This window comes from Muntiacus reevesi, chromosome 12 (genome assembly GCF_963930625.1).
Source record: "Muntiacus reevesi chromosome 12, mMunRee1.1, whole genome shotgun sequence".
NCBI classification, from domain to species: Eukaryota; Metazoa; Chordata; class Mammalia; order Artiodactyla; family Cervidae; genus Muntiacus; species Muntiacus reevesi.
The window spans coordinates 79,271,991-79,298,440 of NC_089260.1; the positions used below are offsets into that span (position 1 = coordinate 79,271,991).

Sequence of the window (26,450 nt, forward strand, 5' to 3'; positions counted from 1 at the left end):
GGTATAGTTTGAAGGATCCAGATATGTAAAGATGATAGTCTAGATAAATCATGGGCTTTCCCGAAAGAAATTTACCAGTGCATTATTCTGTATGGATTAGAAGCCTGTTTCTGTGGCCTTCCTGGAGTGTGTTCAGTAAGGCAGCTCATTCATGTTGAGAAAGCAAACACATCACTTATTGCAGGTTCATAGTGGAGCTCTGTGTCAGCTTCAGTCAGTCAGTACAGTTTGGTCACTGTGAGCATGTCAGCTGGGTCCACTCTTTACTACCATATATAATTCTAAAGATTCTTATGCCCAGGAGAGAAGTCACACTCTTGGGTGTCTAGGACAAGGGAGACATGTTATTATTCACAAGGTAGAAGCTTCAAAAGAATAGGATAGGACTGAAAACTCCTAGTCTAACATGGCTTTATCGAGTTTGAATCTTGTTTCTTTGGCTTACTTCATTGGAGTGTTTTCTTTCTCCTGGGCTGACATTGTGTGTTACACAGCAGGCATGTGACATGTAGAGGTTTCAGAACCCAGAATTGTATTGATCAGTGAAACTTTATTTATATATTTTAGTTTAAAATCTATTTAAAATAACACTGGACATAATTCATATATTATAAATTAGTTTGCCCTCTGCTCTTGAGATTCTTTTTATAGTATGTCAGAGTAAATTTGGACTTCCATCCCCAAGAAGATTTGAGATTGGAGGACACAAAAGGTTTTTCTCAGACCTAAATTATGTCTGAAAAAAGCGAGAAATATCATAAGCCCTATCTGACCTCTCTAGGAGCAGAAATGATTTACAGCTGTGGCATTTAACCATAATTCCTTGATCTCATTTGAGAAGAGTTCAGTAAGGAACAATCTCTTCATTTTTGTTTCTTCCTTATTTTCTTGTCTTGCTTACCAACAATCCATTGTAATCCATGGATTGATATGGCAGCAGGCTGAGTGGTCTCTGGAGCTCATACAAGTAACTTTTTTCCCTAAAATAACTTTAATTTCCTTGTTTTTCAGCTCCTCTTCTTTCCTTGCCCTTTGCTATAACCAGAACTCACCGAAAGCTAACTGGCTTTGTGCAGACCCTCCTTAGGACAGTCTTTCCTTAGTTATTTTATTCATCACTCTGTTTCATTTTTTGCCTTCTCGAAATATGTTGAAATCTTTCTGTAGTTGATGACTTCCACAACCTCTTGGCTTTTACTGGCTTATTAATTTTGGTATTTCTACACTTTTATTTAAGTATGGTTTCAGAAGGAACAGAAAGTAAATGTGTCCTAGTCTGCCATCTTGAGCTGAAAATCCCTGTCAGTTTTAGCATCCAGCATTCCCATGGGGTGGGGCGGGGACCTTGGCATTAATAGGTGTAACACTCAAGATTTCAGCTTTTCTTGGGCAGTCACTAAGGACATAGTATGTGGTAATTTCTAATGGGAAAATAATAACTATTTCATGGAATTTATTTGAGGATTACATTAGATAATGAACATACAAATGCTTTCTAAAGTTTCAAAGTCCATAAAAATGTTTCTTGTTATTGATTTGGTGCTACTTCAGTTTTACTTGACAGTGATTTATGACCTTGCTTATGTGAGAAGATGCCTTCTGAAACAATTATGATCATTTAAAATATTTGTTTATTTTAAATGTTTACTTGTGTAAGGAGCTGTGCAGAATGAACTGGGCATCCCCTGCCCCCTAGTGGCTAAAAAGCTGCACACAAAACACTTTTAACATTTCCAGAGTGACTTGGAAAGGGCTGAGAGCTGGGAGACGCCGCTCTAGGGGACTTGCGTTTGTGTACTGCAGTCTGTAATTGCCTGTGCCGAAAGTTTTAGCCCCTCTTTTTTTTCTGGCATGTTATCTAAAGCTGGCTAATTAGCATTCTTAAGAGTAAATCATTTGTTACTTTGAATTAGGTGTGTTTTGTTCAAGGACAAGTTAACATATGTCAAGTCATGCTGAATGTAGATTCTCATTTTCATACAAAATAATGAATATCTAAAACACTTGGAATTTATGTCTTAAAGCGTGTCCTGTGAATTGTTGAAAATCAGTAACTTTGTTTCGAGGTTTATTTAAGGGTAAAATTATTTTTTTCATTTTATCTCTCGATCTCAAGATTTATGTAAAATCCCATATGCTGAGTCTGTTCTTTCCAGAAAGTGAACTGAAACATTTATCTAGAAAGCATCTCAGTTCTGACCTCCTGGTCTTTTGTTTTGAAGCAGGAAGACAGCTGAAATTTTTGTAGTTTTACACAGCCATGATGTTGTTCTTACTATACAGATATTGAGAAAGTTTCTATTAGCTGATCCTTAGAAATTTTATAAACACATGTGAAAAATTTTTACAGAGAGAAATGGAAAGTTCAGTTAATATTTTCATTGCCCAAAATAAATTATGAATTGTAGATGCATTTTTAAAATTTCAATTGAAAGTTATTTGGAGGAAAACACAAAACATAACAAAGATAGAAAGAACAAAAATAACAGAAGAAGGTGTTACCTGGAAAAAAAAGGAAAGCAAATTGTTCCTCATGTGTCCTGAATTATAAGCATTATTGTATTAGAGCAACAGTTATCTCAGGTAGAGAAAAAAAAAAGGTTAGGCTTGTACACGTGTTTCGTTTCCGGTTTTATATTTGTTTTATAGTTTAATTATGTTTTGGGAAAGTGTGACTAAGGCCTGTTTTAACACAAGTCAATAAATTAGACTGCATGCTTTTGTTATAATAGACATGTTAACATACGCGGTTCTTCATAAAAATAAGTTTTTTTTTCATATATTTTGAATCATTTTTTTCCTATTTTTCAGCCTCTAAATGTGACCTGTGCTTATAACTGACCTTACCTGTAAGTACAATGCTGTTGTCCTTCCTAGTTTTTTACTACTTTATTTTTAATTTTTACCCTCTTTTAAGAATCTGTTCCAAGTGGAGAAAATCAGAGTGTGACAGGAGGTGAGGAAGAGGCAGTGGATGAATGCCAAGAGTTAAATGCAAGAGAAGAGCGGGATATTGAGATAATGATGGAAGGCTGTGAATATGCAATTTCTAGCGCCGAGGCCTTTGCAGAAAGGTTGTCCAGAGAGCTGCAGGTGTTAGATGGGGTCAGCCTTTCTTGTAACGTGTGGCTAGTGATGTGTGGTAAGCTGAGGAGACTGGTGATGTTCATATTCTGCTGCCGCTGCCTTTGAGCCTAGACGGTGGGATCGTTGCTGTCTTTCCCTAGAAGCGCATCACCAGCTGCCTCCCTCTGTCTTTCACTGTTCTTGGTCCAGAGACAGAACCATTCCTATTAGGCCAGTGAAGGCAGTTGGCTGAGGTTCTGGATTTGGGGAGGTTCTTGATATGAAGTGATGGAAGTAGAAAGTAGCCAACCTGAAACCACCCTGGGGGTTGATTCCCCCAGCCTCTGGAACACTTCAGAATAGTTCAAGGCTAGAGAATATAATTTTTGTGGTTTGGGGGGAAAAAAATAGGTACAAGTTAGAAGGAGAGAGAGTGAGCTGAAAGAAGCGAATCCTTTACCCAAAGAGAACAAAATAGTGTAGTGAAAACAGGAGAGCCAGGGCAAAAGGATGTTTGACGACTCCTCTGAACTGCTGTGGAATAGATGCTGTTTATTTGTATGCACATATCTGAGCTTGTACCTACATGTACATCTTTAGGAAGTAAAAAGCTACAAGTAGCACCTGTCTTATGAGAAAAATCTAAAATGAGAGTGTTTTGTGAGGGGGGTGTCGTTTTGTTAGGCAAAGTATGAATTTAAGAAAAACTCTGAGAATAAGGAATGTTTTTAAGACTTAAAAGAGTGTTGGCATTTTATACATGAAAGGTACAGAAGTTGTAAGGTTGAACTGAGGTCCAGAGATTACACCAATAGCCCAAGCTTACAAATTTGTAGAACTCTCTGGAAGTAAAGCCTAGAAGAGACTTCAAGATGTTGAAGTGAAAATTGTCCTGGATCAGTTCAAGTCACAGCTCTGCTGCTTAAGATTCAGTGGGTCAGAGCTCTGCTGCTTTACAGTTGGGCTGCATCTCCATGGGAGTTATTATGAATAGTATATAAAATAACATGTGAAATTTTAGCATCACCCATACAATGATACTATTTTATTTCTTTATCCAAATTTTTTCCTCATATCATGTTATCTGCCTTCTTAATGTGGCTTTGTGGTTTGTATTTTCTAGTTAATGTTGCATCTGTGTTTCAAGTCATCATATTACTTTGCAGTTTAATTTTGGGTTTGAAAGCTTCCATATTTCAGGGAATTGAGAATCAATAGAGTCTTTAGAAAATATTAATAAGGGGTCGGTGGTTTGTTGCTACTTTGTCTGGGGAAAAAAAAAAGTAGTTGCAAATGAAAGAGAAAAGAAAGAATATTGTAGAAGGAGCTATCTTATGGCAATAGACTCTTCCACATCCTATTAGTACAAATCATGCTACAGTTATAAATTAGTTCCATGTATCTGTTAAAGACTGGCATGCTACTGCTACCCTCTTAACTAAGGCATTAGCATAGGTGATTATTATGCTTTTGTTTAGGATTTTACATAAATGTTGCAGATTATAGAAAATGTCTATAGTTGATAGAGCTGGAAGCAGCGTCAGAGATGGTATAACCTAACGGCACTAATGAGAGTCCACCATTGCTGATGATACATCATGGCGCATGCCCTAAATATGCGGTATTGAGATCTGGTCCCTAACCTCCACATAAGGGGACGTGTGCTTCCCTGAAATACTGTGTGAAAAAGTGGAGTGTAAACACAAAGCAGCCAATTAAAGTAGACGTGTAGATGTGTGTGTCAGCCTTTGTTGCCGCTGCTGCTGAGTCACGCTGCTGTCAAAGATTTATGGATATTTCATTTGAAGAATATGAAGTATTACTTCTCTTTTTAACTGTGTAGGCCAACATCCAGTCTATCATGGCCTCTGAAAAGCAAGTCAACATCCTAATGAAGTTACTGGATGAGGCTCTCAAGGAGGTGGATCAGATTGAATTGAAACTGAGCAGTTATGAGGAAATGCTCCAAAGTGTAAAAGAACAGATGGATCAGATCTCCGAAAGCAACCACCTCATTCATCTCAGTAACACTAATAACGTAAAACTCCTGTCTGAGATAGAGTTTCTTGTGGTAAGCATGGTTATAAACTACTAACAACAATTAAAAAAAAACAAACTATTGATCTCTAAAGCCCATTTGCAAGTATTTTCTAGTTTCCTTAGGAGAGCAAGATTTAAAAATACTGAAGTTTCAAACACCCAGTAATAGGATTGCGTAGCATCTTACCTGTAAACTTCCTAAGAGTACACAGACAAATGGTGTGTTTATTTACTTTCCAGAGCCACATGGACCTGGCCAAAGGTCATATAAAGGCACTTCAGGAAGGAGATCTTTCTTCTTCCAGGGGCATTGAGGCCTGCACCAATGCTGCAGATGCCCTGCTGCAGTGCGTGAATGTAGCTCTTCGACCAGGTATGACCATAAAATCTGCCCAAGAACCTGGGACTAAGCTTCTGACTTAGTGTAAAGCTTTTGACAAGAAGTCCATGAGGCAGGTGGTTTAGGGTTAGATTATTAGCTATTGAAACAAGTTTCACTTACTCTCAAACATAATTTATATTGGCACGAAGAACTTGTTCATTTCAGTACCTTCTGATTGACCATCAGTGACTCTGCGTTAACACCAGCATTTTTCTTCAGCGCTGTTCACAGGACCTAGCACAAAGTAGATGTCGTAAGGCTTTGCTAGACCAGCGGTTCCTAAACTTGAGCTTGCATCGGGATCACGGCTAGGGGCCAGCGCAGAAGCAGTAGGTCTGCTCTGAGGCCTTAGAATCCATGTTTCTGACCGTTCCCAGGTGAGGCTGAGGCAAGACCGCAGCGTGAGGATCGCTGAGTTACACTGTTTTTCCCCCTTACCTTTCTTTTATAAACACACGCATAAACCAGCAAAAGGTTGAGTTCTTCAGAACTGAAATACGGCTTCTGTTATAAATGCACTCGTTAGACATCCGGGAGCTCTTTAACCCGTTGAATAAGCTGTCACGATTTCAGGCCATGACGTGCTTCTGGCAGTTCAGCAGCAGCAGCAGCAGCGTTTCAGTGATTTGCGAGAGAATTTTGCCCGGAGACTGGCCAGTCACCTCAACAATGTTTTTGTTCGACAGCTAATTTTATCTTATTATAGTACTGACATGTTCCTGTAGCTTGAAATGAAATGGTCACAGAAAAAAAATTTTAATGTATTTAATTGGGAGCACAATATGTTCCTTTCTATATTTATTTGATTTTAATATTTTTAGATATGTATGTATTTGCTCATAGATGTTTTGGGGGCCTCAGTGGTCTCCTATGAAGACAGTTCCTTTTAGCCAAAATTCCCTAAGTTTTAAATAATTGTGCTTGCATGTTACATATACCCCATTTAGACAATCTTGTTTCTAAAAATAAGTCCAAACTTGTTACGTTTTTAATGTTTGGCCTGTTTTATTTTTCAGTATTTTCAAGTGAGAACAGGGACTTGATTCCATGTTTTCAGTATTTCATTGGCTCCATATACTTATAAATATGAGAAAAATGACTAACTCAATTGTAAATTCTAGTTGATTTAATCTTATAGAAAACCTTTATCTCTATTTCTATGTGGAAAGGGTGTTATAATTAAGGTTGTGGCAATGATATAAATGTTGCTGTTAAGTATACCTTAGAGGGATTTGACTAGAAGGTGCTTTTTTTAATAAATAATAGATTAGACTTAATATTTCTTGAATAAATTAGGTGTCATAAATTAGATTTTGTGTATTTATGATCTCTTTAATAGGGATTTGGGGCCAAAAAAAAGTTGAGTGAAATTTTGTTCATCAAGAAATGCTGACTGATATTCCAGGTTCTTATTTTGTTTTCACTTTGTAGTATTCTGAAACAATTGTATTTACTCTATTTAATTTCTGATTAGTTTACTCAGGCCCTCCTTCAACTCTATAACAGGTCCTACTTTCTTTCCGTGCCTGTGAGTACATCAACTTTGGCTCCAGCTTCTCCGATTCTTTTTTTTCCCCTGTAAGGTTTACTAAGCTTAATAGCAGCAGAATCTTTATAGTTATAATTTACTGATTTGAGCTACCTGTTAACCATATTTGTGGCAGTTTTTTTAATGTCCCATAACAGAAAGTTTATTTAGATCCAAAGGCATTTAATCTCATTCTGCTTGCTTTTCTTTCTGTCATTCTTTCATTCACTCACTCACTCCTTTATTTGGAAGTCATTTGCCAAGTGATTAAAGATGCATTCCAGACATTTCATTGGAATAGATGAGAGGCTGATTCTTTGCTCTAGTTGCTCACGATCTAGAGAAGGGCGACAAACAGACTGAGGGAGGGTGTATGTTATGGTGGTACCATGGGAGTAAAGGAAGACCAGCTAACTAACCGCGCAAGGGGGAAACAGGGGAAGACTCTCTTAACATTCCACTTGACTTGAAAAGCTTCAGGAAATAAGTAAACCTAGGAATCACATAGGAAATACTAATGCACATTTTTCTTACACTATTATTTCAATAATATCTATTTTTACACAATTCCCTAGTTTTTTTAAATTATCCTGTTGACAGGCTATGGTCCACATTTGTAAATGGTATGGAAAATACCAGTCAGTAAATGATAATCCTTTCTCCACCCTTAATTGTTTGTTATAACATGCTATTATTTGTGATTTTTGCTTCCTTGCCTTATAAACTAATGGCTTTGTTTAAAATGAATGCATCCCAGTTCTGAAAATCTAATATGCATTGTTACATGTGAGTAATGCATGTTAAAAACCAGAATGTTGCAACAACCTGGAATGTGCTGAAGAAGATGAAAGACAGTGTCCCAAGTGCAGAAAAGAGATTTTCTGTGTGTTAAATTGAATACTTCGTGTCACCTAGCAAAGAGTTGGGAAACAAGGGGATTTCTGTTCCTGGTTGTGGGACACACGGGGAAGATTCGATTACCGCACTGGGTTACATGTCTTTGTTCACCATCAAATTTTGATTGTGTGTCTGATTTGTGTGTTACATTGTATGACAGGACTCACTGTCCTCCATATGTAAGAGTAAGAAATGGCTGCTACCCTCAAGATGCTTGTGAGGATGTGGTAAAGGTAATGTACTTAAAACTCTACAGCAGTGTATAGGGGCTACCTTAGGGACACCACAATGAAGTGAATGTGTCAGTAAAGCAAGTCACACAAATTTTTTGGTTTCCCAGTGCATAAAAAAGCTATGTTTACACAGTATTTTAGCCTATTGTGTGCAATAGCATTATGTCTAACAGAAGAATGTACACATTTATTTTAAAAATACTTCATTGCTAAAAATTGCTAAGCACCCTCTGAGCCTACCATCTGAGTCATCATCTTTTTGCTGGTGGAGGGTCTTTCCTCAATGTTGAAGGTGCTGGAGGACCAAGGCAGTGATTGCTGAAGATTGGGGTAGCTATGGCAATTTTTAAAAATAAGACAAGAGTGAAGTTTGCTGTAATGATCAACTTTTCCTTTCTCAGACAATTTCTCTGTGGCATGCAATGCTGTTTGATAGCATTTTACCCACAGTAGAACTTCTTCCAAAATTGGAGTCAGTCTTCTCAAATCCTGCCACTTGTTTTATCAACTTAGTTTATGTATTAATTATAGTCTAAATCCTTTGTTGTCATTTCAGTAGCCTTCACAGCATCTTCATCAGGAGTAGATTCTCTTTCAAGAGACCAGTTTCTTTGTTCATCCGTAAGAAGCAACTTCTCATCCATTAAATATCTGTTAAATGAGATTATAACAGTTCAGTCACATCTTTAGACTCCACTTCTAATTCTAGTTCTGCTTTCTACCACATCTATAGTTACTTCCTGTACTGAAGTCATACCCCTCAAAGTCATTCATGAGGGTTGGAATCAGCTTCTTCCAAAACTCCTGTTAATGTTGATATTTTGACCTCTTCTCATGAATCATGGTGTTCTTAAAGGCATCTAGAATGGCCAGTCCTTTTCAAAAGGTTTTCAGTCATCATTACTAATTTATTTATCTCTAATAAGAAACTTTAAACAATGTCTTAATTTTTAAAGTATATAAAGAGTAAAATTCTTAGCACGATTGAATTCTAGATATGATAGTTATCTATATTATTGATTGAATTAAGCAATTTAAGTATTTTTTCTCCTTCCTATATATTTTGAAACCAGTTTCTCTTAAAATCTTTCTGTTAACACTAACAATATTTAATATATCCTAATAGTCTGAAGGTAATAATGTTTTTATATCAGTGAATTTTCACATGATGATGATCTGGAAATGCTACTTACAGTAGAAAGTTTTGAATAGTAATATATGTAGAAGAGCTTTGTAAACCGTAAAATTCTCTATAAATGTTGGTTCTTCCATTTTGCAGGAGAGATGAAGGTTTTTAATTGAAGAGTTTTCCTGACATTAAATTAAATAGTACAACTTAACATGCAGTGACCTGAGTAAACAGCTATAGAAGAACATAAACCATGATTTTGAGTCTTGAATTATTGAAAAAATTAATGAGGAAGGATAATGGAAATATATCTAATGTTATTATTAATAAGGGTAAAATATTTGGAAAACATTTATCAGCAATAACAAGTTTGTCAAATACTCCTTCCTTTTAGTTAGTGTAACTTAATTAAGGCACAATTTGGAGACATTAGGAGACTTAAAACTAATCTCTCTCTGTGTACAGTATCTAATATCTGTGAGTCAGTGGAATCTCAGTCATCCTTCTGATGTGGTAAACATTTCTGAAATGTAATGTTTGTAATGACCTTCAGCAGTTTTTGAGTCTGGTTAGAATGGTTTTGTTTGGCATGTTTTTAAAAGAAAACAGAAGTGAGACTCACATGGCTGAGGTTCAGATTCTAGCCTTCCACCTGTGTGGCCTGTGTGGATCACTTAGCCCTTTGAATTTCAGTTTGTTCCGTTGGGTCAGCTGATCTACTGGATCCATATACTCTAGAACAAAAGTCAGGATGCATCGTCTGCCTCAGGCTGATTGAAAACGTGCTCATTTATATAAGTCATGTCAAGGATTAAAAACAAAATTATATAGTTGCTTCTGTAGAAAATTAATGGAAAAATTAAAATTACATTATTATTAGGGGTTATCCTGGAAAGGGCTTCCCAGGTGGCTCAGTGGTAAAGAATCCGCCTGCAGTGCAGAAGACATAGGTTCAGTCCCTGGGTGGGGAAGATCCCCTGGAGGAGGAAATGGCAACCTACACCAGTACGCTTGCTGGGAACTCCCATGGACAGAGGAGCCCGGCAGGCTACAGACAATCTATTGGGTTGGCCAAGAATAGGATATGATCCAGCAACTGAGCACTGAGCGCTGTCCTGGAAAGCCCAGGAAGCAGTCATCTGCAGTCCTTCCTAGTTCTGACATTCTGTGTCCTGTGCATTTTCACCTGCTGTTTAAATATCGTAGACTCTAATGGAGATATCATAGATGGAGACAATTTGTTTTGAATGACTTCCCCTGTTCGGTGTGTGTTTCTTAGTAACAGTTTATATCATGATATTTATTTGCTTAGTCAATTGTAAAATGTTATGGGAGAGGTAAAGTTGATTAAACTATTCATTCTCAACTACTCTAAAAGATAAAATGAGTCGACTTATCAGAGAGTCATTCTTGTGTGTTTATGACTATTTTATGGTGGTGGTGTTCAGTTTGTATACACAGGATGATTAAAAAAAGACAAGTAAGTACTCGGTTCTTATATTTCTATGTTCTGTTGTTTTTGCTTGGCCATGCTTGATCATTATTAAGGATATTTAGTTACAACAATGTTTCTTTATACTGTCAGTGATAGTTATGTCCTTATTTATTCACTCTAGGGTCATGATCAGAGTTCAACTCTTGCTCAGCGCTCTATTGAACTGACTTTACCTAATCATCATGCATTTCATAGAGACTTACTCCGATATGCCAAGCTGATGGAGTGGCTAGAGAGTACGGATTATCGAAAATATGAGGGACTAACAAAGGTATGGATTTGACGTCAGCTACTCACTGAGTATAGAGCATTATCTTTTAGAATCGAGAGGTCGTGTGTTCAGTTCCGCAAGTGACATTTGAAGCACTGTTGTATGTTCTTAAAAAAGCAGCAAGTAGTTGAATTTCTTAGTGCTCATTAGCTATGGAAAACATTTTTTTTCTTTTTCATTTATTTTTATTCGTTGGAGGCTAATTACTTTACAATATTGTAGTGGTTTTTGCCGTACACTGACATGAATCAGCCATGGATTTACATGTGTTCCCCATCCTGATCCCCCCCTCCCGCCTCCCTCTCCATCCCATCCCTCTGGGTCTTCCCAGTGCACCAGCCCTGAGCACCCGTCTCATGCATCCAGCCTGGGCTGGTGATCTCTTTCACCCTTGATAGTATACTTGTTTCAATGCTGTTCTCTCTGAACATCCCACCCTCGCCTTCTCCCACAGAGTCTAAAATTCTGGAGAACATTTATTTTATGTACTTAGATGGAGAATAGCTAAATTTTGAACTTCAATATAGTATTAGGCCATACTGTAGCTTGAAGCATCATTTAGTTTAGTTAGTTAAATAATTATTTCCTGAGTTGCTTTATGTGCAATATAAAAACTAGAGAGTACGAAGTTATATTTTCAATGAGGCATTTGCTTTATAAGAACCTGTAATCTGTTCTTTTAAGCACATGCAGTGTGCCTTTTTATTAAGCAGACATTCCACTGTTCCAGGCACAGAGGAACATGGGTATTTCTGTTCCTGATTGTGGGACACACTAGCTGGAAAAATTGGATTATCATATTATGGTACATTTCTTTGTCACTCACCAGATTTTCACTGTGTGCCTCTTTTGTACTCACTAATCCATATGTAAGAATAAGAAGTGGCTCCCACACATGCTCCTACTTCCAGAGAGCGTCAGGTCTGCCTGGGAAGAGCAACTATCCTTAGCAGCCGGCCAGAGGTAAGTGCTGAACTGGATATGAGTTTAAATGTATAGCATGTTAGAGAAAGGAAATTCATGACCTGTAGCCACAGGAGAAAACTTCATAGAAAACATTGGACTTGACTCTTTTCCCGGGACTTTAAGAAGACCAGCCTGACTGAAGCTGAAATTCCATATTCTAGAAGAGTGAGAAGTTAGGTTGAAAAATCTGAGTCGTGAGTCCTAGCAGCATTCTTCAGACACAGGAAGAGACTTGATAGGGGAAACTAAGAACCTAATACAATAATGAGCTGAAGTGAAATCTTGGACGAAGAGGATGATAGTAGGAATAGAGATTATAAGTCACAAGAGAGAATCCCAAAACAAGGGACAGGATGGTGCCAGACTTGTGAGACGCAGAGATTAAAACAGTGATAAATACCACTTGGGCTTCCCAGGTGGCGCAATGATAAAAAAAAAATCCACCTGTCAATGTAGAAAATGCAGGCTTGATCCCTGGGTTGGAAAGATCCCCTGGAGAAGGAAATGGCAACCGACTGCAGTACCATTGCCTGGAGAATCCCGTGGAGAGAGGAGCCTGGTGGCCACAGTCCGTGGGGTCGCAGAGTGGGACACGACTGAGTGGCTGAGCACACACACACACGGATGGCCACAGCTGGACAAGAAAGAGCCATTCACACGTTCCCTTAGCAAACGCGCTGAGCATCTGCTGTGTGCTGACACTGTTGTATGCACGAAAGAGAACGGCGCTGAAGGAGACAGGCGAACACTTGCCTGTTCAGAGTACATATTCCAGTGGAGAAGGACCAACATAAAAGTCAACTTCATAGTCTGCTGGAAGGTACTGCTGAGAGCTCTAGAGAAAATAAAGCAGGGAATGCTAGGACATCAGAAAGGTTGCGGTTTCAAAAAGGGTGGTCCGAGAAGGCAACATTTGAGCACAAATTTTAAAGATAAGCAGGGGTGCGCAGTGGGAATTTCCGAGGAAAGCTTTCCCAGCACAGCACAAGTGCCCCAAGGCAAGAGCAACCTGGAGCACTGGAGGAGCAACCAGGCCGTGGTGGTGGGAGCACGGCGAGTCAGGTTCAGGATGGGAGGGCGGGCGTGAGAGGTGCGGTGGGGGGCGGGGGGCGGGGCAGGGCAGATCTGGAAGGGACTGGGCACCGGTGTTGGAATTTGGTTTTTACTTGCAGAGAGATGAGGGAGGGGTGTTGATGGGCTTTGAGTAGCAGAATGACATGCTCTCATTTAGTAAACGGCCATTGTAGCAGGAACCCTTGGGCTCAGGACTCTACTGTTGTGTTGTATTCTGATTAGTTTTGAGTCAGCAGAATTCTGATTTGGAGATAGTTTACAGAAGAATATTTGCATGACTGGAATCTTTGCCTTCTGAAGTTTTAAGAGGATTAATACTGTATTTTGAATGATTAAATATCGTTACATCTTAAGAGTTTTGTGCCAACAAGTGCTTTGTCCCCTAGTGAATATTCAAATGAGTAAAATAATCAATAAGCTTTTTGCCTGATTGTGTTCTCAGTGAGTATTATTGCCGTATCTTTATATATATGTAGCTTCATGAATGTAATTTAAAGTGAAGAAGCAAGCCAGTAGCCAGTCTAGTGCTGAAGTATGGAATCATTCTCTGCTCATGGTATATTTTCAATTGACAGTATTGATGTGCTTTTTTAAATGAAATTATCTTATTTCCAAAGAATCTTGCTTTGTCTTGTGTTTGAACTTGTGACAGACCATGCAGTTTTATGCCTGATAATCTAATTTGGTTGCTCAAGTGTTTTCAAAAATAGGAATCTTATTAATATGACCAAGAAAGGAATGAAAGGAAATGGAAGGAAAGGAATGAAAAAAGGAACCTGACAAATCAGTGTTTCTTTGGTAAGAAATAATAATTAAATCCAGATGCTATTTGTACTTGATCCTTTCCATGTAGTGTGTGCTAGTGGTAAAGAACCCGCCTGCCAATGCAGGAGACATAGGAGATTCAGCTTCAGTGTCTGGCTCAGGAAGGTCCCCTGGAGAAGGAAATGGCAACCCACTCCAGTATTCTTGCCTGGAGAATTCCATGGACAGAGGAGCCTGGTGAGCTCTAGTCCATAGGGCTGCAAAGAGTTGAACCTGATTGAAGTGACGTAGCACTCACCTTTGTACTTGGTTATTTGTACCCAGCTCACACTTTTTGGCAGGACCAGGAAAAGCTTGTCTTCATTTCTTTAGGGAAAAGAATAACTAGGCCCTGCCCCAACTCTACTTACGGCTGAATCTAAGCAAACCCCTGATTTGGGGTGTATGTAATTTAGAGCCTAAGGAAAATAGAGGTGCGTTGGGCATGTAATAAGCTCGGCTGCCCAGAATCCCTTCTGCCTAGCTGGGGCAGTAGAGCATGTAGAGCAGTTGAGCAGGGAGATGGTTTATCCTTGTTTAGGTAGGAACAATCTTTCCTCTCCCAATAGCCCCTTGAGGCCGACAGTCTTTAAGACTGCTCACACATTGTCTCAGCCTCAGTCCTATATTTGTAAATATAGAAAATAAAACATGGTGTTATCTGTAAGACTCTAAAGTGAGCACAAGAAAAAGTTGGAAATACTGCCTGAGATAACAGTATTTAAGCTCAAGATAGTTGGATTTTAAGTTAGGTGCTGTATACAGGATGCTAAGAGAAATAAATACTCCCAGTGAGAAGCTTCTCTCTGAATTCAGTAAGTGAATGAGCTGGGAGTCACGCCTGTCTGTGGGCTTCCCCACCTGTGGGTTCTGTTGAGAACCTGGGGGAAGGTGTTCAGTCATTTCAATTGTATTGAAAAAGAAGGTGATTTTCAGTAGTCTGCTCAAATCACTGTTTTAAAAATAGCGACTGTTTAAATTGCTTGGGTAGTAGTGTGCACTTAGTTTGGGTATTGGAATGCAGTCTGTTATATTGAGTGAGTTGAGTAGAAATCTAATGAAGATTTTATGAATTATAAGTTGGTCAGCCATTTACATTGATTTCCAGTGATCAGTGTTTTTGTGATAATTTAAAATTCAACGAATGAGATGCTGAAAAGTGAAATAGCTGAATGAAATAGGAATAATTTTAGTGTCTTTTTAGCTTTAGATTTGCTTTTAAAGTTACACACAAAGATCACAGGAAAAAATTTCCTATTTAACTTTCCTTACGGAGAATCTGTGGGAAATGTATGTGGCATGCAAATTGGAAAAAAGAAGGCTCTATATTATGTTTCATCCAAAAATTTTTTATAAGGACATATCTATCAATAAAATATCTAAATATATATAAATATATCTAATATATTTTTATATACTTATAAAATAACTTAAAAAAATCAATAATGAACTATGAGTCAGTATACAAATAATTTAAGTGATATACCTTTGAAAGTTACATCTGATGTTTAAAGCAAAGTAAACTGTTCTAAAACTGGATGTGTTTGAAACTGAAGTGTAGATTTCATGATAAATTTAAAAGAATAACTAGGCATAGGAGTTTTTCTGCTGCGGATTTATTTAAATTTAGTGAAACTCTACATAAGGCATTTAACATAGGATTTGGAAAAATACATGGCCTCCCACTGTTGACTCTTTCGTCAGGGTATAAAATATTTTTGTATGATAATAAGCATAGATGATGAGGGAATGAGTTTGCATGTTAAATAATAGATGTTTTCATTTGAACTAGAATAAATTTTGTTTTTTAAAAAGAAATCATTTGATTATGAAAACTGTAAGATGTGGTAATTAAATTCTTATGAGAGTAACCTATTTGGGGCTAATTTACTACCCCATGCTGGCAAGGTATGGTAAAACTCAGTGTCCTGCTTCAGTGTCATTGATCCTGTCTGTTGGTATAATAATTTTTGAAACAGCATGGCATTATGGAAGAAGAGTTAAAAGATTCCCTTATTCTTTAGCACTGTAATTTTACCCTTAGGAAATTATTCCAAGAAAGCAGTTCATTAGAGATGAAAAGCTTGTTGTAACATTGTCTATCACAGCAAAACATCAAAACCAATTATGTAGTCTGTGTTAGGAGGTTGGTTTACTAAACTGAACATCAGCAGAGCATAATACTGTGCAGTCATTAGCATATGACCTGGAAAAGCGTGATTGTGCTGCCCCAAACACCCAGTATCGTATGAATGCAGCTACGTTTAAAATACATGAAAGGTAATGTGTAAATTACCATCGGATCATTGAAAAAGCAAGAGAGTTCCAGAAAAACATCTACTGCTGCTTTACTGACTACGCCAAAGCCTTTGACTGTGTGGATTACCAAACTGTGAAAAATTCTTCAAAAGATAGGAGTAGCAGACCACGTTATTTGCCTCTCAAGAAATCCGTATGCAGGTCAGATAGCAACGGTTAGAACTGAACATGGAACAACAGACTGGTTCCAAATCAGGAAAGGAGTATATCAAGGTTGTATACTGTCACCCTGCTTATTTAACTTATATGCAGAGTACATCGTTTGAAATGCTGGGCTTCGTGAAGCACAAACTGGCATCAGGATTGCCAGGAGAAATATCAAAATCCTCAGATAAGCAGATGACACCAGCCTTATGGCAGAAAGTGAAGAACTAAAGAGCCTCTTGATGAAAGTGAAAGAGGAGAGTGAAAAAGTTGGCTTAAAACTCAACATTCAGAAAACTAAGATCATGGCATCTGGTCCCATCACTTCATGGCAAATAAATGGGGAGACAATGGAAGCAGTGAGAGACTTTATTTTCGGGGGCTCCAAAATCACTGCAGGTGGTGATTACAGCCATGAAATTAAAAGAGGCTTGCTCCTTGGGAGAAAAGCTATGACCAACCTAGACAGCATATTAAAAAACTGAGACATTACTTTGCCAACAAAGGTCCATTTAGTCAAGGCTATGACTTTTCCAGTAGTTATGTATGGGTGTGAGAGTTGGACTGTAAAGAAAGCTGAGCACCGAAGAATTGATGCCTTTGAACTGTGGTGTTGGAGAGGATTCTTGAGAGTCCCTCGTACAGCAAGGAGATACAACCAGTCAGTCCTAAAGGAAATCAGTCCTGAATATTCATTGAAACAACTGATATTGAAGCTGAAACTCCAATACTTTGGCCACCTGATGCGTAGAAGTGACTCATTTGAAAAGACCCTGATGCTGGGAAAGATTGAAGACTGGAGGAGAAGGGGACAACAGAAGATGAGATGGCTGGATGGCATCACCGACTCAATGGACATGAGTTTGAGCAGGCTTCGGGAGTTGGTGATGGACAGGGAGGCCTGGCATGCTGCAGTCCATGGGGTTGCAAAGAGTCGTACATGACTGAGCAACTGAACTGAACTGAAAGTATAAAAGTGAAAATGTGAGTGTGATTATTCAACTTCATATTTTTACAAACTGTTAATATTATGATGCCAGTTCAGTTTTTTTAAAAGATGGAAAATAGCCTTCTTGTGTCCTATGAAATGCATCAAATATTTTCAGACCACAAAATTGAAAACAAGCACAAAGGATATGGGGGGATTGAGAAATGGAAATTGTTATACTTGTTTTATTAATGAGTATGTGTTGTTTTCACTTTTAAGAATTGCATGGATTATTTGTCATGACTCTGTGAGAGAGAAATTAAAGATGTCTTTGAAGTTGCAAAGATCAAGATGACTGGCACAACTAAAGAAAGCAAGAAGCTTGGTAAGCTTAGGCACCTCAGTCCCCTTGTTTTCTCTTCTACTAAAAATTATTTATCTGTGACACATAATTTTAAGACTTTTTAGGCAAGGTGGAAGGAGATACAATAGAATTAGTAAAAGAATAAATCTAATGCATTGGTTTGATTTATAGGTTTTTCATGGAACAAGTATGTCTCTAAAGCCTTATTTTTACTAATTAAAATTCTGCAGTATGTGAACTTGACAGCAATTGTATATACATGCCGTGTCTAATAAAAGTACAGCGCAGACGCGGAACCCGTGAATACGGAGGACCAACCATGGGACTTGAGCATCCATGGATTTTGGTGTCCACCACTGGTGCTGGAACCAACCCTGCACAGATACCAGGGACAGCTGTGTATAGTCACAGCAGCAGCAGTTGGCCAGAGAATGAAGTGCAGTCTGGAGAGAAAGTACTAGATTAAGAGACAGATGTTGGAAGTTCAGTTTCTGATTTCCTAAAAGACCTTTTGTACCAGTTGGAGGCAAGTCTGTGATCTCTTAAGTCATTGCACTCCACAGGGAAGTGAAGTGATGCCTGGCTTCTTACTTGTCACTGGCTATTTTGAATCAAAAAGAAAGTTGCTAAGTGTTTTCTCCCCTGTGAAGGGGCTGTAAAAATGTCACCAAAATTTCTCCTGTAATTATACTTTATTTTTCCAAAGAGTTATTTTTGAAACAAGAGGGGTTTTTGTTGCTTCTAAATATGTTAAATAAACAAAAAACTTGATTTAAAAGGATAACCAGTGAAAGTATCAAGTTGCAAGGAAATGATTTGCCGAGGCCACGTTCTGCTCTTGCATGTACCCATCTCTGGACTTTCTGGATGGAGTTCTGTGCCTGTCGGAGTCAGAACCTGGCCTTAAATGGCTACAGTGTGTCCTCTGTGTCTGCATAGCTCCCCTTTAGAACCATGAGTGTAGCATTTGCTTGTTGAAAGGAGCCTGTGCCCTGATTGAAATTGATAGCTCGTCTTTCCATTCTTTTCTTTAGGACAAAGAAGACTATCTTTAGTAGTGGGTAATTATTTTGTGATTCACTGGTTTGTGGTTTGTTTTTGTTTTTAATACAACACTAATATATTGGTGATACTAGTTCCGATTTTTTAAATGGTTTGAATCTGTGTATTACACTTTGGTAAAGATACTGATAAAAATATTGGGACAATAGGCTTTTGGAAACAGAAATGCTAACTCATCCTAAAGGTTACTTGTTCTTAAACGGTGTGTTTATATCCTTGTTAATGTTTCACCATGGATATGTTAAATTGAAGAAGGAATTCATAGGGCCTGGACTCCATCTCAGGCCTGTCCGTGCTGATCGTGCTCGGCTGCCTCTCCAGTGGACTCTGAACTCTCTGCTTAGTGCCTGTGGGAACGACAATGGAAGGATAAGACCCCCTCCAGACAGGGGAATCTTGAAGATCACATCCAGGTTGCTCATTGCCTAAGAGGAAGCATACCGTAATCACCCCTGTCTCCGGACAGGTCATAAACTTTTCCTGTATCTATCAGGATGTAATCACAGGCTTATCGATTATTAACTGGTTGGAATGTAACTCCGGGCTTATTGACTATTGACTGTTTGAACACACAACACTTGAATGATGGGGTTATTGTAGTTGTATTTACCCTACCTTTGTTTATGTAAGTCTCAACGGAATTGAGGTGGTGGGTTTGGACACGTACACATGGGGTAGGTGGTGGATTTGGACACGTACACATGGGGTATAAAAGATTTTCACAAATGCTGGACGGGGTCCTTGGCTAAGAGGAGACTCTGCCTTGGGCCCGCCGGTGTAATAAACTGCACTCCACTATCTGCATTGTCCTTCTGAGTGAGTCTGTTTCCCGGAAAGCGTGGCTATAACAAAATCAGTTTTTCTTTTTAGTAAACAACATATTAATACAGTTACATGTTTAATGTTTTCATTTAGTATATTTGTCATCACTTGCTACTGCAGTAAAAGGGAAATCTTTCTAAAACTACCTCCTTGGGAGGTTATTAATGCCCCTGTCATAATATTAATTTATCAAGCTTAAGATTCTCATTGAGATAAATGACATAATTGGAATATAATTTAAATCAAATACAATACTATCTTAATGGTATCATTGCATTAACCTAAAACCTTAATTTTTTTTCTTATTTTTTGAAGTTCTTAAATTACCTTGTTAAAAATTTTTTAATTAACCTAAGACAAGTTTAGAAGATACTTTTAAAACAGGGTTAAAATTACATCTCTCGTATGTATCCATTAAGTAGTAAGAAATAGGAGAGTAACCAAAAAATTATAGTTTCTATTACTTTGATGTTATCAGTTACAAGAAAGGAAAAACTAAATAATAAACAGAATTCAGAGGATAAAAACTATTTTGTTCATCTTTGAAAATGTAGCTTGTTGGTCAACATTTAAAAATAAATTTCAAGTTAAATACAAATGACTTCAGAAGTTCTAAATAGATAGAATGTAAACTTTTTAAAGATACCTTTTCAAGGATTCGAATTATGTTTAAATCAGTTCTTAATAGTAATTACAGTTAAAAGAGAAACCTAAAATTTGGGGAAGGTAAATTTTCAATGGATCAAAATTAAGGAATTATGAATAAAATTTTAAATTTGTTTTGTTTTTTCCTTGCTCTGAAAATGCTGCATCCGAGATAGTAATAAAAATAGAAAGTCAGCGGCGGTGGTTAAAAAAAAAAAGAATAGAAAGTCAGATTGAATGTATTTTACAAAAGGAAATTGTGTATAGTCATAGAGATTCAGGGGAATTCTCTCTTTTTGAACCATTCTTTACTCAAGTCTTTAACATCTACTTAGTTTAGATAATTTAAAACAACGTTAAAATGCCAGTAAAGCACTTTTTCTTTGTGGTAAGGTTTTTATAAAACCTTTGCCTTTCTAAGGTCAGAAGGTTACCCTGATACTCTCAGAGGTGTGGGATTGTCCTCCCGAGATTGATACTTTGGTGTTTTGTTTTTCTTCTGTATTCCTCAGATGTACTGAATGAAAAGACAGGCAAAGGATATCTAGTAATAATTTTTTAAATTGCCCATTTTTTTTCTTTTTACTACTAAGATAAGACACACAAGTATTAGTTGAGTCCATTTACATAATAACTTCCTTATCTTTAGTAATCCAAAACTTAAAAAATGATATGCCAAGCACATTTTTTCCAGTGTTTGTCCACTGAAATTAAGAAATCTTGTTGACTCCAAAGGGAGTCTTGAACACAAGACTACATTCAGTCCTGAGTGGATGATTCATTCAGTAAATGTTTATTAATTACCTATTACATGATAATCGCTGCTCGATACTGAGAATGCAGCAATGAGCAAAGACCCTACCCTCTTGGTGCTTGTACTCTAGCAGAAATTGTTTAAGGATATTTAAAATTTACCAGAATATTGTTACTTCTTGCTGATAAATAATATAGACTTTTTTATGAGCCCAAATAGGGCACTAGTAGTATTTATTAACTACTTTAAAAAAAGAAAACTATATGCAGAATTAGGCTTTGCTCTGAAACTGGTGAACTTAGTAGAGTGACACCTTAAGATCGCCAGCAGGTACTGTTCAGATTGACAAGCTAGTGGCTCCAGTGCATCCCCCGCTCCTGGTTGCTGTGTGTCCAGCCTTATCATTTCATATTCCTTTAAACTTCAGGCAGACAAGGCTAGGAAGATTGACATGTTTTTGGTGTGGCAAATTAGTAGTTTATACTCGAGCTTTTGCCTAGCAATAGCAACTATCACTATCCCTGTTTGGCAGGAGTTGACACCTTGTTTTCCGTTTCTTAAATATTTCTAGAGTTATATTCATTAATTTTCTGTTTTATTCTATAATTTCTTTCTTTGCCATTCAAGTTAGATTCTCATTTGGGTTTAGAATGTTTCACAAAACGATCTCTACAATTGATCTAACAAATACTAAAGAGAGGTTTTAGATAAAGGAAATGCCAAATGACCCTGAAAGAACTCCAATTCCCACATTAGACCTGTCTCTCAGCTTTACCCTTCTACCTACCCATCTCCCAATAATTAGTGTTTTGATACATGTGTTTTATTCTCAGTGTTCACAGAGCCAGCTAAGTTACTAAACAGTTTAGCTTATTATTTCTAAAATGGTTTTAAAACTCCACTCATAATTTTTTTTATCAGAGGGAGTATAAAATTATTTAGTACAGTGGAGATTCCTTCCAAGAGCTTTCAGTGAATACAGGATTGTTAATGCATTTAATGTATAAATGTGCAAGTTCATTCTATTAAATTTTCACTGTATTAAATTATTTACTTGAACTCTGTTTTCTTCAGAAATCAGAACTTGGAAGTGTAGTCTTTAAATTTAAGTACATCAGCTTAGGAGACTTAAAAGTGTGGGGGAGGTTTACAAATGTAGATATTTTTACCTGAATATTTGCATTAAATAGTACATTAAAAGACTAGTAAAGGTTTTTCTGTCATGTAATTTCTCAAGCAGTAGCTGACCAACTAAACATATGTTGCCTCTCTCGTTGCTTGGTGCTCCTGGTTCTTTGCATGTGTCTTTTCAACTAGAGCTTTAACTTCCTCTTGTGCGCGGTTTGTGCAGATTGCAGCTTGCTAACTTGTCTTTGTCTGTGACGCTTGCAGCCTAACCCGTGGCAGCCACACTGCCTGGAAAGGCAGTGCTGTCAGACGGGAAGCCGAGAGTGGGCGTGCTCGGCGTGTCAGCAGGTGCTCTCAGTGCGTGTGTGTGTCTAGGAGCCAGTCGTTCATCCTGGAGAAGCTGCGCCAGAAACACTGCTTGCTCTGGGTTGCCAGGGCTTGGCCAGAAAGAAAACCAACAGAAAGGAAGTGGGATGACTGCATCCAAGAAATGTGTGGCATGGTTAAACATGTATGGTGGGTAGTCAGAAACTTATAAAAAGTCTTAACCGTTATACTTTTGTTTTCAGGCTGTGTTTAGAAACTATAAAATTTCTTGTACGTATGGTCAGATTTTGCATAATGAAACCAAAGTTTGTCTCTAACTAACTGTATATCATATTTGTTGTTGTTATTTTTTATTTTACATATACAAATATGATTTGTATATCATATTTTTTATCACTTATTTTATTATTTGTCCCTTCTGACCATCAGTGAATAATACAGGTTTAGCTGAGAAATAGTCAAGAAGAATAAAAATGTTTTACTGTTTAAATTTAATTCTGAATAGAAACATCACATTTTCTTGTAAAAATAGAATCCTTTAATAGTTTGGTGTATGTAGGATATTGTGCAGACATATTGTTCTCATTTTTCCTCATAGCTATGATAGATACCTATGTTTATACCTAAACTCAGATGTCCCATATTAATATAGTTAACTATGTATGTGTTATGTTAGTTGTATTTTAAATACAACAAATATTCAGGGTTTTGTTTTTGTTGTTTTTTTTTTTCTCTCTTCATTTTGTTTAGTTTTTAAAAGAACTTTAATCAATTCACTTGCTGAAAAAACAGGAGTGTCTGAGTTCAGGAATGTATTAAGTTGAGTCATGTGTAATTGACGTTTTTAGTAGGACAAGATTAAGTGAGTGTTGGTAGTTTCATGTGGTTCAGCCTAATATGTTGATTCAATGTAGAGGCAAATAATATTGGAATATGGCAGTTTTTTTTCTAGAAATACAATCATTATGTTAGCTAGTATTCTAGGGGGTCAGTGACTTTCATCCATAGTCATGTCTTCTGAGTGGAAAAGAACTCCTCATCTACTTTTGAAAAATCATCAGACAACTGTGATGAGACTGGGCAGGGCACAGTGTGATCTCTAAGATCCCTTTCAGTCTTATTCTGTGATTCTGTATGATTTCACCTATCTTTACATAGGCTCAGAAGTAGAACACAAATGTTAATGAAAGAGGAAGACACTCTACATTCTCTTCATGTGGCAGAGTTATGCCCTAACCCATATGAGCCCCAGAAGAGCAGGACAGCAGAAGGGAGCCCTGATGGATGCCATGAACCTTTCATTCGTGAAGGTCACAGCTTTTAAAGGTTTATCATTTCCCAGGTCTTCATGGGAGTTCCGGGAAATTAACCGGGTCTACTTCCAGTCTAAATAAGCTCAGTGTTCAGAGCTCCGGGAACCACCGGTCTCAGTCATCTTCCTTGCTGGACATGGGAAACATGTCGGCCTCTGATCTCGATGTCGCTGACAGAGCCAGGTTTGATAAGGTAAGATAAAATGACGCATGTTTCTTAAACATTACTGTCAGTTTTCTAGCACCAGTTTGTTACTGCTTTAATTGTGTTCAAAGATTTGGGCTCTGTTGACTCTTTTAATTAACCGTGTCTTACTTTCCATTTCTGAATCTAAAAAAAAAAAATAAATAACTGGTCAAATGGCAACTGAAATGTGATTCATCAATTAAATGACATAACAGCTTTATTAAAATTTGTTATAAATCATAAAGAGCTTGCATTGTCAATCCAGTTATTTGAGTGACTACAAAGAGGAAACAACTTTTATGAAGCTAAATTGTTTAAATAAAGTTTTATCACTCTGTTCCTCTTTCCAGATTCCAAGTGAGTAATTGTTGTCAGTTTTGTTTTAGGTATGTTCTGACCCTGTTATGCCTCATCAATACTGCATTGTCTTGTCAATCTTGGAAGTATTTGTTTGGGGATTCTATTAAGATTATAGATAAAGCTTCCCTGGTTGCTGCAGAAAAGTGATTAAATGTGGAATGTTATTTTAAGCGTTTTGTTCAGTTCTTTGTAGAATTGTTGCAGGAAGGGGGACCCCTTCCAGGGCCCGAAACTGGGCTCTTGTCTAACACTCGGAAATGAATTGTCCGAGGAGACACATGTTGACAAAGCAAGAGATTTTATTGGGAAAGGGCACCCGGGTGGAGAGCAGGAGGGTAAGGGAACCCAGGAGAACTGCTCTGCCGCGTGGCTCGCAGTCTTGGGTTTTATGGTGATGGGATTCGTTTCCGGGTAGTCTTTGGCCAATCATTTTAGTTCAGAGTCTTTCCTGGTGGCGCACGCATCGCTCAGCCAAGGTGGATGCTAGCAAGAGGGATTCTGGGAAGTGGACGGACAGGTAGTGTCTCCTTTCAATCTTTCCTGAACTCTTCCGGCTGGTGGTGGCTTATTAGTTCCGTATTCCTTATCAGGATCTCCTGTCATAAAACAACTCATGCAAATGGTTACTATGGTGCCTGGCCAGGGTGGGCGGTTTCAGTCAGTGTGCTTCCCCTAACAACTCCCCCCTGAGAGACTTCACACTCAAGATGCTTCTTGGGAATTGGGGCGAAGGTCTCTTTCTTCTGTAACTTCTTCCTGCTGTGCCTGGGCGTAGGCCTGCCTAGTAGAGTAGAAGTCTCTCTCTACCTGATCTAAGTTGGGGTGTTTTATATCTGAAACCAGCTTTCACTCTTGTAATAACAGTGACTGAGTTTGAAACTGTCAGCGCCTCTCAGAGGTAAAATAGACAGGGGCCAAACAGGAGACCTAACAGGATGGTCATCACTGGTCCCCAGAAACAGGAGGCACCGCTGGGATGATTGGCGGGTGGTCAAGCAACAGAGCTGTGTTCTAAGAATCTTATGTTTAGTCTGAAGTTACCATCTTTCACCTGGGTGGGGGCTCTAGTTCTGTAGAAGAACTCAAAAGACATTGTTATGCATATATTTTTTTTGAGTCGGAACCAGGACCCGTCTCAAGGCTGTACCACCGTTTGATTGTTTCCCCTCTGTTTCTGTATTTTTTTTTCTTCTCTGATTGGTAATTGTTTGAATCTACCCTTTGGAACTCAGGGAAGGTCAAGGAGGCTGAATAAAGCCTATATTTTACAGTTCAGTAGATCTGTACTCCAGAGTCGCCACCCCGCGGAGTCCTGTTTAGTTTTATTTAGGGAACAGGGCAACTATGACTGTGATAACTTTTTGTCAAAATGGGGCACAGGACCGCCTCAGCTTGGAGAAGAGACACTGAATTGGAAGTATTCCTGAGTTCCAAGTCCTAGATTTGAGCCTTGTATGATTAAAATCTCAATCCCTTGGTCTGCCATTTTGTTGTAACATACCCAGTTAGTAGTAGCTGGAGAAGGGATAACTGGAGTTTTAATAGACAAAGTAAATTTCTTTCTTTTAGGAGAATAGGCCTGAAATCCAGTCTGGACCTGGCACTTCAGGGAGACTTGTAGCCAGGTGGCCAGTTGCCTAGTTTTATAAAAAGTAAGGTAGAAGTTACTAGCTTCCAGCAGACACTTTTGAGAATGGTAGCATCTAAGCCTGACACGACTCAGAAAACTCCAGTGTTTAGCAATACAATGTCTAATCTGAAATTACACCCATAGTAACACCTGGTTATTTTTCAGGATGTCTGAACCATAGCTGAGTACTCTATTTTGACTTTTAATTTAAAAATTTTTTCTTTAATAGCCAAAGCAGATGGCACCATTAATGATGTCAGTGTTTCTCTAGGTATGAGAAGATGCAAGAATTGGGACTCATAAAATCTCTTGAAAAGATCTAACTATCTGAAGGCCTGTTCTGCCAGTTTTTCCCAGAGCACGGAGCGCCTCATTCCTGATCTTCACCCTGAACTCCTTTCAGGGCCGTTGAAAGTCAGCAGTTGCAGTGGCCATGATATAATCACTGTAGATGTAGATGGCAAGTGTCAATCTTCAGTTGGCAAAGCCCCTTTTTGCTCACAAACTTGACAATGACTTTGAGGGGGGCATTTCATGACCATTTTATCCCATGGTGCTCAGAATGTCCATTCTCAGGTTTGG

General features: G+C 38.1%; 1 protein-coding gene across 1 annotated transcript in view; it reads left to right on the top strand.

Moving 5' to 3' along the window:
- LOC136144771 (exocyst complex component 1-like) overlaps positions 1–26,450 on the top strand; it is a 47,429-nt gene that overhangs the window by 1,031 nt on the left and 19,948 nt on the right. Inside the window, 8 exon segments of the mRNA XM_065902622.1 lie at positions 2,650–2,669; positions 2,918–3,105; positions 4,910–5,137; positions 5,347–5,479; positions 6,062–6,172; positions 10,890–11,041; positions 17,556–17,661; positions 23,721–23,884. Of these exon segments, the coding sequence (XP_065758694.1) occupies positions 2,650–2,669; positions 2,918–3,105; positions 4,910–5,137; positions 5,347–5,479; positions 6,062–6,172; positions 10,890–11,041; positions 17,556–17,661; positions 23,721–23,884 (1,102 nt within the window).